Source organism: Sciurus carolinensis, chromosome 10 (assembly GCF_902686445.1).
Source record: "Sciurus carolinensis chromosome 10, mSciCar1.2, whole genome shotgun sequence".
NCBI lineage: Eukaryota > Metazoa > Chordata > Mammalia > Rodentia > Sciuridae > Sciurus > Sciurus carolinensis.
In genome coordinates this window covers 33,429,893-33,443,132 of record NC_062222.1, presented here as the reverse complement: position 1 = coordinate 33,443,132, position 13,240 = coordinate 33,429,893, and the positions used below count along the sequence as shown (strand labels likewise).

Genomic DNA, 13,240 nt, shown 5'->3' with positions numbered 1-13,240 from the left:
CCCTTGTACCAAAATAAATAAATAAATAAAATAACTAGTGTGGTATTTGGTTATATAGGTTGTCACAGAGAGAAAATGTAAAGCCAGAAATTATTTATCCTATCCTTTAAAGATTGGACTGCACAGAGGATCCAAATAATTGTTTTAATTTTAAATAGAAAAGCAACAACCTAAACCAGTGCAACCATATTCCAAGTTTCTTTACACTAATCATGAAGCTCTGAGTTTATTCAATGAATGCTCTTCAGAACAAACTGATTTAAAATAATTAAAGTAACAAAACAACAGATTTAAAAAAATTAGTTGATCATATCAATGCTACAGTTAGGCTTTTTTTTTTTTTTCCTGCAGTACAGGGGATTAAACCTGGGGTGCTTTACCACTGAACTTTTTGTTTTTCTCTCTTAAAATTTTGAGATAGGGTCTTGCTAAGTTGCTGAGAAGGGTCTTGAACTTGTGTTTTCCTGACTCAGCCTCCTGAGTTGCTGTGATTATAGGTGTGCACCATTGTGCCAGGCTGTCATTAGGATTTTAAATGTTTTCCAGAAGCCCATGTGTTAAAGGTTTGGTCTAGGGGCCTGTGGTAGGGGAGGTGGTGGAAGTGTTAACAGGTGGAGCCTCGTTGGAGGAAGTTAGCTCATTGGAGACTTCTCTGGAAGGAGACTTTGGGAACTGGTTCCTTTTCTCTCTCCACCCTGAGGGAGCAACTTTGCTTTCCACCTCGTTACTTTGCCTGACCACAAACCCAAAAGCAACAGGGCGACTTGAACATGGACTGAACCCTCCAAATCCATGAGCCAAAATCAACGTTCTCTTTCCAAGTCGATCATCTCAAGTATTATTTGTTAAAGTAACAGAAAGCTAACAGAATCATTCACAAAAACAGTGATTAAAATGAAAACTGGCTAACATAAAAGAGCATTAACTATGTACCTAATATATTCGAAGCATTTATCCTCTTTTGTTTCATTGAGTCCTCAAAATGTCTCATGAAATTGGTTTTATTATTATTCCCTCTTTATTGATGAAGAAACCAAGGCTTAGAGAAATGAAATGATTTTTCCAAGGTCACACAGGAAGAAGTGGTAGAACATAAATAATTAATTTGTAACTTTAGAAAATGCACTCTTTCTAATGGAAGAAACATTGAGAAAACAATGTTTAGTGAATTGGGTAAACTAGGTTTAAATTACCATTCAGTTAAAACTAAAGCATGCTATATTACAATTTAGGGGTGTAAAGAAATTGCTTTTGAGAGAGCTATTCAAATCCAGAATACTGTATGAGTTGTATAAAATACATAAAATTGCCTCTAACCAAAAAGTGTCCAGAATCTACTATTTTATAATAATCTACATTATTTCTCCTCCAGTTGCCCTCAGACTACTCTCCAAGGCAACATTTCAATGACAAAGAGATTGTTCCTGAATGTGGCTGGGGAAAAGCCATCATTGCTGGTGGAAGGGAAATATACTATTCTTTCCCTGAAGACTAAAAAAGTAGTAAAATCTTTCTAGGCTGTGCTATTCATTTTGTGAAGACTGACAGGGAATATAAACGGAGCCTGGAGAGGACTGGGACTGAATTTAAGGTGACCTAATTCCTGTTAGAATTTTATTGAACAAACACCACCAGGTAGACATTCAAATTCATTTTTATCCTGATTCATATAGTGCGTACAACTAGGCACAGCTATATCCAGAAACAGGTAGCCAAAAGAGCATGTGTTTTCACAGGAGAGAGAGAGTGAGTAACTAACTAGGTTAAGAAGAATAAGTGAGAAGTCAGAAGTAGACACGGGTAGCAGAGTGAGTATTGTAGTCCTCTTTATAAGAGGTTTTGCTTTCCAAAGTTTCACTTACTGGTCTGAAAATATTAAATGGAAACTTCCAGGAACAAACAATTCACAAGCTTTAAATTGTGCATTGTTCTGAGCAGCAAGATAAAATCACCTGCTGTCCCATCATGTCAAAAACCATGGGGCATAAACCATCTCTTTGTCAATGTATCCATGCTGTATATGCTACCCACCAATTAGTCACTTAGTAGTTGTCTTGGTTATCAAATTGACTATCATGGTATTGCAGTACTTTAATCAAGTAGCCCCCCCCCCCTTTTTTTTAACTTAGTAGTGGCGTGGACAAATCAGATATGCTGAAGAGAAGCTGTTCGTAAGTTGTTTCCTTTAAGTAAAAAGGCAAAAATTCTCAACTTTGAAAGGAAAGAAAAATAATTGTGAGCTGGTATTGCTAAGATCTATGGTAAGAAATTGTGAAGAAGGAAAGAGAAATTTATGACAGCATTTTTGTCACACCTCAAATTGCGGAAAAATTGTCACAGTGTGCGATAAATGCATAGTTAAGATGGAGAAGGCATTAAATTATAGGGTTTGGTACTATCTGCAGTTTTAGACATCCACTGGGACTTTTGGAACACATTCCCCTTGGATGAATTAGGACTATATAATAAACAGAAGAGAGAATCAATGACTATTTCAGGGTACCAGGAAGCCAGCATTTATTGGTATAGCATGTTTGAGTTAGCAGAATACTTTAATATACCTTGATTCTAGTTTATAAGCTACATATTATGATTTTCAACAAATTATAGATAGTGGAACTGGGCTTCAAACAACTTATATGACTTTCCCAGTGTTTCCATTCTTGAAAGCTACTGATGGTGTTCCAGAATGCAGAAGTATGTTGCCCTCTAAAACTGGTTTGTCATTGTAAATTAAGAATATGAGGGAAAAAAATCCTGCAGATTTTATGAAATGCAGGTTTAAAAAAATATAAACACATCAGGATCCTTAAAAAGCGGTTTAAACGTTTGGAAGAATAGTTAAAACATTAGAAATGGCTATGTACCTTACTATTGAGAGCCCAGCTCCAATGTAATTTAGCAGTGGTTTTGGTACTTCTTCTGCATCCATTCCAAACCAGCCAAACCTGGAAATTCAGAGTCACATCAAATTAGATAATGCTGAAATGTCGTACCATATGGTTTAAGAGCATAGATGTGGGGCCAGATTCCTGGGTTCAAACTCTAGCTCTTATTCTTTTTTTTTTTTTTTTTAACATGTTCAATACAGCTGCAATTTTTAAAAAATTATTTATTTTTAAAATTTTTTACTGACTGCTTTTTGATTCATTGTACACAAATGGGGTACATCATTTCATTTCTATGGTTGTACACGATGTAGATTCATACCATTTGTGTAATCACATATGTACATAGGGTAATGATGTCTGCCTCATTCCACCATTTTTCATACCCCCCCTCATTTCCTTCTATATGAAGTTCCCCCATTCTTCTCTCACTCCCCACCCCCCACCCCCATTATATATCATTCTCCACTTATCACTAACTCTAACTTTGGACAATTTTCCATGTTAAAAGTGGGGAAACTATTGTACTTATAGGTTTGTTATAAGCATTAAATGAATTACCACACCTAAAAGTACTACTATTACCTGTGTCTCTTTTCTATTAAGACTTAAGAGGGAGAAAAAAATAGTTTGAGTGGATAATTGAATACTAATTAATTGGCTGCAATTTTACATAATATTTAGCATTTTTTTTGGATGCTGGGTATTGAACCAAGGGCCTTGTGCATGCTAGGCAAGTGCTCTACCACTAAGCAAGCCCTTGTGTAGTATTTGAAACATATTTTTTTAAATAACTTGGTTAAGAACTATTCTTTTCAATCACTTTAAATTCTTCTTCTTCTTCTTCTTCTTCTTTTTTTTTCCTTTATGCCTTGACACTATGCTGATCACTGTGAAGAATCACTGAGAACCACAAAGGGGCAAGGGATGGGGAGGCAAGAAGAAGCAGAAAGTAGTACATGTAAAAATCGGGTGGTAATGCAAAAGAACAAGGAAGAATACTCCTAGTGGAAGTTAGTAAATTAGTTTGTTTTCCTGGTTTGAGGTGGTAATAATGCTTTGGACTGCGAGGAGAGCCCCCTAATGTATGGTGAGAGCAACATTCTTCATTCTACTCATTTCCAAAAATTTGTCTTGAGTGTTCACATTATGTTGACCAATGACACTGTTTGGCCCATGCACACTGTATGATAGGAAGCCTCCCTATCCAGCCAGACGTGGCTACTGACCATTTGAAATGTGGCTAGTACAACCAAGAAATTTAATGGCTACTTGTATCAATGTTTAACTAACTTAAAGTTCAATATACGTAGTCTGTGGATTGTGACTACTCCATTGGACAGCACTATTCTTAAGCTAGGGTTCAAAACTTTTTCTTAAAGGGCCAGAGAGAGTTTCAGGCTTTGCAGGCTTGATGTTCTCTTGCAACGACTCAGCTTTGCCACTGCAGTGTAAAAGCAGCCACAGAGCCAAAAGCGGTGGCACACATGCCTGTAATCCCAGTGGCTTGGGAGGCTAAGCAGGAGGATCACAAGTTCAAAGCCAACCTCAGAAACTTGGAGAGGCCCTAAGCAACTTAGTGCAACTCTGTCTCAAAATAAAAAAAAAATTAAAAGGGCTGGGGATGAGGTTCAGTGTTGAAGACTTCCTGTGTCCAATCCCTAGTTCTAGTTAAAAAAAAAAAAAAAAAAGCTACCACAGATAATATTTAAATGGATGGGTATATGGGGAGACTGGGCCACAGATTGCTAACCCTGCTGTAAGGGAAGAAAATGTGCTCTAGAATTAGAAGGCTGGGTTTGAATCCTGGCTAACAAGTCTGTGACCTGCACGACTCAACCTCTTTGAGTATTAGCTATCTTACAGCACTTAACCTTACGTAACTATGAAAATAAAATGAGGATGATACATAGTACGTGTCCAGTAAATTGTCAGGGAATATGAAGGGAAAATAAACATCAGTTTCTCCTCTCTCCTCCTTTTTTTCCAGATTTAATTCTTTCAATATTTTTGTTTTGACTTTTTTGCTCTATCTTGACCAAGTATCTAGACCATTTATTAAGAACTTAGAACAAATAATTAAATGTGACATTCATTTCTGTGAGAATAAGAATTGTATGGTATTCTCTTCAGCAAGCCCAATCCTTAGCATTTGTCTTACACTGGATATGGGTTCAGGGAATCTTAGTTGAAAAAGTTTGACTTTGTGTTACCTTGAGCTTACCCAGCCAGTTAAAGCATTAAATGATCCCCAGATTAGGATTCCAAGGCCTAAACCAATGGTTTTTATAATTGGGACAACAGCAACGTTCCCTGTAGAATACACGGAAGAAATGTGTTATTTCCAATACAGAAAAAATACATTTATAAATTAAATTCGTACTTATTTCAACTTCATCTGAAGTGCATGGGATTTGTATAAATTTAGTAAAGCATAATTCCTCATTTTAAAATAAGATAACTACTTTTTAGCATTAAACTTACCATTATGATTGCTAAAAGAACTAGACTTAGGGAAAAATCCCAAGAAGATGTTGAACTAGCTTCTTGCCTAACTGTACAGATGTTCCTCATTCTTTACATGGTTTTCTATTCCAGGGCTATTTGCAGAGGATGTAACTGATAAAACTGTAGTGACAGTTCTCTTAGAATCAATCTGGAGCCAACCACCAGAGAAGTCTTTGACTCCAATATAGCCCCAGAATCTACTCTTCTACCTTTATGGACTTGTCTTCCCGGTTTCCACATTTACCTCTTGACTTTTCTTCTAAATTTCCTCATTTATTACCTTGTGCTCTTAAGAGTCAATAAAGGTCAAATCCACGATTGCTTTTTCTAGTTCTTAACCCATCATTAGCAAGGCCTCAGCCTGAAGTCCAGGCTCCTTCTAGAAGGTTTCCTCTTTGGACATCCAAGATGCCTTCATCTCCTGTATCCCTCTAGTTCTTTCTCCATCTGTTCTTTCTCATCATGCCTTCTGAACTAAGTGCCTCCTAAAGATTTCACTGTGAACATGCTCCTCTTGCTATATTCTTCATTGGGTACTGCACCTAATTTCATGATGTCAGTCATCAACCAGAGACACATGCTCCCAGTATAATAGCCCCAGCCTAGACCTGCTTGAGTGTGAAGTGTTATGCTGATAAGAAGTTTGCAACCAGCTGTGCTCTACTGAGGGAAGATCAGAATCTTCAAACTCAGAAGGTCCCAAGCTAACCCCAATATTTCCTCTTCCAATATGTTCTTTCCCTTTTCCTCATGTGTCAATAATAACATCTTTCTTATCACCTACAATAAAGTCCTCCATCATCAATTTCTCCCTTTTCTCTCTGCTCCATATCCTATCAGTTGCTATGACCTATACTATCCCAATCTGTAACATTTCCCCAAATTTAGCTCTTCCTCACTGACTTCCAGTGGAACCTGCTGAGTGAATATAAACACTACTGAAGTTGTAAAGATCTACAGGTTGAATGGATGCTTGCTCCGTTCCTCTCTCCCCATTCAACATGATAAACAATCATACAGAGGTATAAGTAAAGTATAATAATATAAATTCCAGTGGAAATTTAAAGGTTAATGCTTTTGGTCTTCAACTTATGAACTTAAATCATTGAATCCCTGGAAGATTCCAATTTAGTGAGTATTCAGTTAGTTTTAGCATTTTAAAATTTGTGTTTAACAAAACTTTCTCTAAAGATCTATGATTTTGCAATTCTTTTTGTTAAAATGGACGAGCTCACTGGGATGAATTTATTTTGAGAAGGGAACCATTCCTGTTTGGCCCAGAAGCTAAGATATAAATTCTAGTCACATAATTTCAGGTACTGATAAGGCAAATAAGATTTTTGTTTCATTTCTCTATTAACTGATACTCTTAAAATTATCATCTTTCTGTATTTGTCTACTTTTAAAAATAAGTCCTAAAAATGACCTTAGTAGAAATTACTATTTAATAAACATTTTGTGATAAATGGCTAGAGAAAGGCTAGAGCACGTAATAGGTGAGTTATGCTTAAAAAGATTGAAATATTTTAAACAATAATTTTCTATCAGGAACTTAAAAGTCTTCAAAAGGAAGAAATCAGGAAATGATCACAAATATGTATGGAATATCTGAAAGGAAGAAACTAAATAGTTAATTTATATTATCTACGAGTAAGTATTATACAGAATTGCTGTTTGTGCTATTTCTTTGATGAGTTTGAGGCTTGTTTCAATCATTATTAAATGATTATACAATAGGTTATATCATACATTACCTGTTGCCCAGATGCAACCCCCAAGCATTGCAAAAGGCCAGAACTTAGGGCAATGTAATATTAGGTTGACCACCAAGGCAACCAACCAAATGGCAGCACAAAGAACCCACTGAAGAAACATTCCTAGAAACAAAAGAACTTAGTGTTAATGCTCCAAAATGATTTGAGTCCATTTTTGCTTAGGAACATAAGATGAGACACTCCTGTAGGCAAGGCCACGGTTTATTAAATGTCTATGCAACAGGCACTTTGCAGATTTGATTTTTACAACTATTCTGCATCATAATTTACGCTAACTCAAAGAGAAAATCCCAGATTAAGCAATTTGTCCAAATAGCTGCTAGTCTGTAGATCTGAAATTTAAACTCAGATTATATGATTCTAAGCCTATACACAGAACAATACTGCTTAATATTCTTCTTTTTTAAACTATCAGACAAATCAGGAATTCTCAATCATAGAATGTTAGTAAGACCAAGTCTTTATTTCCATTCAGGTGTGACACTAAGTGCCATCCACCCAAAACATGGCATTAAGACTTCAGAATAGCATACAGTGACTTAAAACTTCAGGAATGATTTGTGCCAACTCTGGGATAAAAATAAAGCCACTTATGGCCACAAACTGGCCTCATCTACAGTCTAATGCCTATGATAAACCAGAAATTACAGATCTGGAGAATAAGCCTTCTAGATCAGGACTATTCTTCTTTGTCACACTGTGAGCTGCTATTTGCTAGTGATCGAAAGATCACCTGGTGATAAGAGATGTATCTGTACATCTCTGACACTGCTGCACCATCAAGGATTTAGGGATTAAAAAAGACAGAGAAAAATAGTTGACATTGAAAGAAATAGTGAGGAGGCAGTGATAACGTGTCGGGATGATTTTTGCCTATTTCTATTTGCTCTCACAGTGAATGAGAGGGAAAAAACTGGCTTCTGATTTCTGAGACAACAAAGTAATATCATTCAGATGACAAGGAACTTCATTGTACAAATTCCTCACTTTACAAGTGAGAAACTAATAATGAAAGAGCTGAGATTTACCCAGGGCTGAAAGTGTGCTCCATGTGTGAGGCCCTGCGTTCAATCTCCAGCACCCAAAATAACTAACTAAATAACTAAATTAACTTATTAAAAAAAAAAAAAAAAGACTTGCCTAGGAACACAAAGTTAATTGCAAATACCTAAAATCCAGGTCCTCTACCCTTCCTGCCCTTCCTGCTACCCCATCTTTTTTTTTTTTTTTTTTTTTTTTAAGTAGTTTCTATTCCTGTTTCAAGTCCAAAGAAAAAGAGAAGAAAGACTCTGGAGGAAAAAGATTTGTAATCCTATTTTCAAAGCAGTATGAAGACAGGAAATTAGGGAGATAAATGCTAACAGAAAGTGTCTTCCTAATAGGTCTTCATCCCAATATCCTCAATTCCTTCTGGCTTCCATATGGAGGGCATTAGATAAAAATAACTCTGACGTTTCCTTCTCTAAAATAACACATCAGTGTTAAGATGAAATGTGCATTATTAAAAATCACTGCAAACTATTCAAAGTTATGCAAAAACCATGCAATACGAATCACAAAATGGGGTTTGGGGAAAGAACTTTGGAAAACTTCATCAGCAATGTATTAAAAAAGAGTAGTGATCTAACAAAAATGACAGTTGGTTCTAACTGGTTAAATACACGAATGTTACAATAAATATAGCACTCTAATTTGAAAAGACTAGAGGTTAACTAGAGGAGCAGCATCAGAAGACAAAATTACTGTGAAGTTGGTGAATAAAGGGTTGTGCCCCCAGATGTGTGTGGGTGTGATGTGTAACACATGGGGGGAACTGAGGAAGCTTGTAGATGTTTGAAAGGTGTGTGTGTGTGTGTGTGCACATATGCATGTGCATGTACTTTGTCTCTTACTACACATCTTTTATTCACATTGGTGCAGTTTTCTTTGTTTACCTCTGAGTTTTCTCAGAGACAAAACTGCATATAAACTAGCACAAAATGTTTGTTATACTCAACGTTGTTCTTTAACACATCAATCATGTTGGAAATTTGTGCTTTCAAAGCAAATGTTATTAGAATTTACTGTAACTTACTTCTTTTGTAAACATAGCAGATATTGTCTGAAAAGCTTTCCTGGCAGTACCTAGCCCAGTTTTACCATAAAACATAATCTCAAGGGTGATCCTATACTAACTCTCAGATAAACAGGCATGGGTACTGTCAAATGATGTATGTTAAGCTCTTTTCATTATTTTTATAGGTATAATTTTTTAAAATGACCAGAAAGTGTTAAAAATAATTTTAGGTTAATAATGTGGAGAAAATAATTACCATCACCAGTATCATATTTTTTAAGTGGCACAAAATTTGAGCCAAACAAAAGTATCGCTACAGAAGAGGAGAGGTAGCCAATGGCTAGGTTTGTTCCATTATTGATCATGGTTCCAGTTGTGCCAGAGAGGGCTGGTTCACTTTTGGCTCAATATGCTTTTCAAGAGTTTCTGAAATAAAAGAAATAAAAAATGAAACGAGAAGGGGTGAATCTCTGAACAAATTGTAATTAATATACAATATCATCAATCAAAAGTATGGACACTAAAATAACTTCTTGAAGATGATTAGGACATTATACAGTTATATAATGTTCACATACTATGATCATTCATTCATTTTTTTTATTCTTACAACGAATATGTTTTATCCCTAACTTACAAGTTTAAAAATCCAACTTTTTCTTGCAATTTGACTTCTTCCAAGATCTGCTGTCAATTTTTATTACATTATAAAAAATTTTTCCTCTGTAATAGATTAGTATAAGGAAAAGATTTGGAGGCTAGGACTTGGTTTACTTCAACTGGTTGTTGTGGACAATCATGCAGGGACTCCCCAAACTCCTAAGTGCTTTCTAAGCAAAAGCTCCTGTTTTCTTTCAGATATCAGCTTCAGGGCACATGAGGTTGTATTGTTGCTACAACTCTGCTACTCAGAGTTCCCTAGGGGGAAAAGTAGTTTTCTTTTTATCATTAGTATGCCCATTTTAAGTATTAGTCTAAATAGTTCATGAATCTGGGTGGGTGTATAGTTCAGAGGTAGTCTATGCTGAGCATGTCAGAGGTCATGGGTTCTAACCCGGCACTCAAAATAAATATAGTTCATGAATCTTTGTATGATTATGATCTTTTAAAAAATGAATAGATAGAAGATATGCTTCAAGAATCTTGTAAGGTCAAAGATCAGCAACGGTGTGTTGTGCAATACTGTGGGCCAACAGAAGTGTGTGAGTCAGCTAGTTAGTTGTCTGTGTTGTGCAATCCAAGAACCACGAGGCACATACAGATAGCTAAATTTTCATTAAAATTAATTAAATCAAGTAAAATAGAGAAAATTCAGTTCCTCTGCCACATCAACTACATTTCAAGTGCTTAATAGCCACAGGTAACCATTAGCTACTCTACTGGACAGCGCAAGTTATAGAATTCTTCCATCATTGAAGAAAGTTCTAGGGGACAGTTGTGCTACATTTATTAACAAGTTTTGGCTCTTCAATGAAGAAAAGAGGCCAAACTGCAAATAACCAAGAGTCAGACATTTTTTACAAGAAAACATTTGGAAAAGACCACTAAATATTCACCTTACTTAGTTGCATGAACCACATGAAACACACACACACACACACACACACACACACACACACAATATTTTTATCAGTCTTTCCACAATACCATTTTATATTTGTTTTTGTACATTGACCCTTTGGAATATCCTTGTAGAATAGAATTCAAGATAATCCATTTTTCTTTTTTCCTCCAAATTTAATGTTACAGTGATAACAACTTATTGATATGTTTTGAATAAAAAAGCACACCGGAAATCACCTTTCCTTGTTATTTTGTTTTAAAAAAAATGATAAATATTTAACAATCTATGTAATAATTTTACTGGCAGGCTCCAAAAAAGTTTAAGCCCTTGAAGTGACTTACATGCACTACTGCTCAAGGATCAAATACATAGAGCTGCTAAGATATGATATGGGAGCTAAAAAGGGTCAGAGAGATGTATCTGGGAAAGCTATCATGGGACTAGAAAGACAGAATTAGGTGTTAGATAAGAACTCTTTTCCATTTTAATCAAAAAGAAGCAAAGCAAAACAAAATCTTTGTAAGTACATTGATAAAAAGAGAATGACTAAACTTCAAAAAGTGACCAATTATTTTATTGACAGACAGTCTTACACCTCTCAGATTTCACCCTGGATTGAAAGAATAATTTGAAGTGCTAATCAAGGTACATGAACTGCATTTTGACTGTTGTGTGACCATTCATCAGTTAGAACTTACAGATATATGAAGTTTATTGCATATAGCTCTGGTATGTTTCAAAAAGCATGTGATCTAATTTCCATGTGCATTGGTAATAACTTATTGTCTTTCAGAGTCTATCTCTTTCTAATCAACGAAGGTTTTGTGGAAAAGAAAAGCACCATCACTTTTTCTAGCATATTGCTCCCAATTGCTTTTAATGTTAATCTCAAATTATATTTATTTTGATGCTGGGATGGAATTTCTCTTTGTAATTTTATTTTTGCTTTTTTCCTCTTTCAAATTTTTGTTATTTTATTTTCTAACTGGCACAAAAATATAACAATTGTACATATTAATGGGTTAAGGTGATGTTTCCATCCATGTATTCATTGTGTAAATCTTTAAATCACATTAAACATATCTTCCTTCAAACATTTATCATTTTCCCATGATAAAAACTAACAAAATTCTTTCTTTCCTTTGAACTGCTTTTAGCAAAACCAAACATCATTTTATACAGTTTACTTTTAACTGTCCACTTATATTTATTAAACTATACATGTATTTTAATTTTACTACTTTCACTTATTAGTAATTATTTTTCCTCTATATTTTTCACATTAATTTAAACTTCTAATCAGCCCCTTCCATCTTTGTTAAATTAGTACTTGGTGGGTTCTGATCTGTACTGCTTGTTCTACTTCGAAGATTTCATTTTTAGTATCATGGTAATTTCCTCGAATCTCCCGCAAACCTCTGCTGGTCTCTTGGTTAACAGTGCTTGCACGTATTTATTCTGAGCCTGGAGTTTTCTTTTAAACATCAGCACGTTTTGGAAAAGTGGTTCCCGCTCCCCGCAAAGCCACCCGGTCCTCCTGGAGTCTCTACTCACCGCGTTCGGGCTGCGCTGGGACTGCCGGCCCATTCCCCACGCCCAGCCTACTCGCCCGAGGTACTTCCTGCCGAGTCGGTTCCCTCCCCGCCCCCGGCTGGACCGGCGAGACTTCCAGCACCTGCCAACGGAGCCTGTCACCGGGCTGCAGGTTGGGACCAACTTTTTTCCGCTGCTGGACTGGAGCTGTCAGGTGACAATTGAGGAATCGTCCAGCCCTTTGTCAATCAACCAGCAAACCAGAAAAGTTTTGTGTATAAAGACGTGATTGTTCGGAGAAGGCTGGGCATGTCACCCCAAGCTCCCAGCGTTATTTGTGTTGTTTATGAATAAAACAAAAGACTGTGGAATTTCACAAGATTGTAAAATAGTACCCCAAGCTAACTTTTTTCCCCATTGAACATCAAAAAATTCATCTAAACTATTGAGGTCCCTGGCATCTTCCTGTGACACAAACTTCATTTGTAATCACTAATCCTTTCTAAATACATTCAAACCTTTGATTTGTATATTTATCTGATGTGTACAGAGTGACAGATGAAAATACAACTTTCTAGTCTTCTTAAGCTTGGCGGCATCATATTGCAATGACCAGGGAGGGATGCGGTGTGTGCGTGTGTGTGTGTTTGTGTGTGTGTTGCTGCTTCTTCTTTTTAAAATACTAGTCCCATACCAGACCAACTAAAATAGAATCTCTGAGGTGTGGTTCCAGAATCATTTCTTTTTAAGACTTCCTTCAGGTGACATTAATGGGAAGTCAGGCTTGAGGATTATATTCTAGGTCTACATTTGTCAAATTTCATTGCCTGTAAGTGCATTGACATGTTGACATCTTTATTTAGATTTTTAAGAAACATTGCTTTAGTTCTCTACTGTCCAATATGTAAGTAGCCAC

General features: G+C 36.0%; 1 protein-coding gene across 1 annotated transcript in view; it reads right to left on the bottom strand.

The window, feature by feature from the left end:
* Tmem144 (transmembrane protein 144) overlaps positions 1–12,555 on the bottom strand; it is a 36,858-nt gene extending 24,303 nt beyond the window's left edge. The window contains exons 1-5 of the mRNA XM_047566689.1: positions 12,346–12,555; positions 9,484–9,653; positions 7,151–7,273; positions 5,102–5,201; positions 2,868–2,948 (exon numbers count right to left, since the gene is read on the bottom strand). Coding sequence (XP_047422645.1) covers positions 2,868–2,948; positions 5,102–5,201; positions 7,151–7,273; positions 9,484–9,592 — 413 coding nt within the window. The 5' untranslated portion in view covers positions 9,593–9,653; positions 12,346–12,555. The remainder of the gene's footprint in view (positions 1–2,867; positions 2,949–5,101; positions 5,202–7,150; positions 7,274–9,483; positions 9,654–12,345) is intronic.
* Positions 12,556–13,240: the final 685 nt, after the last annotated feature.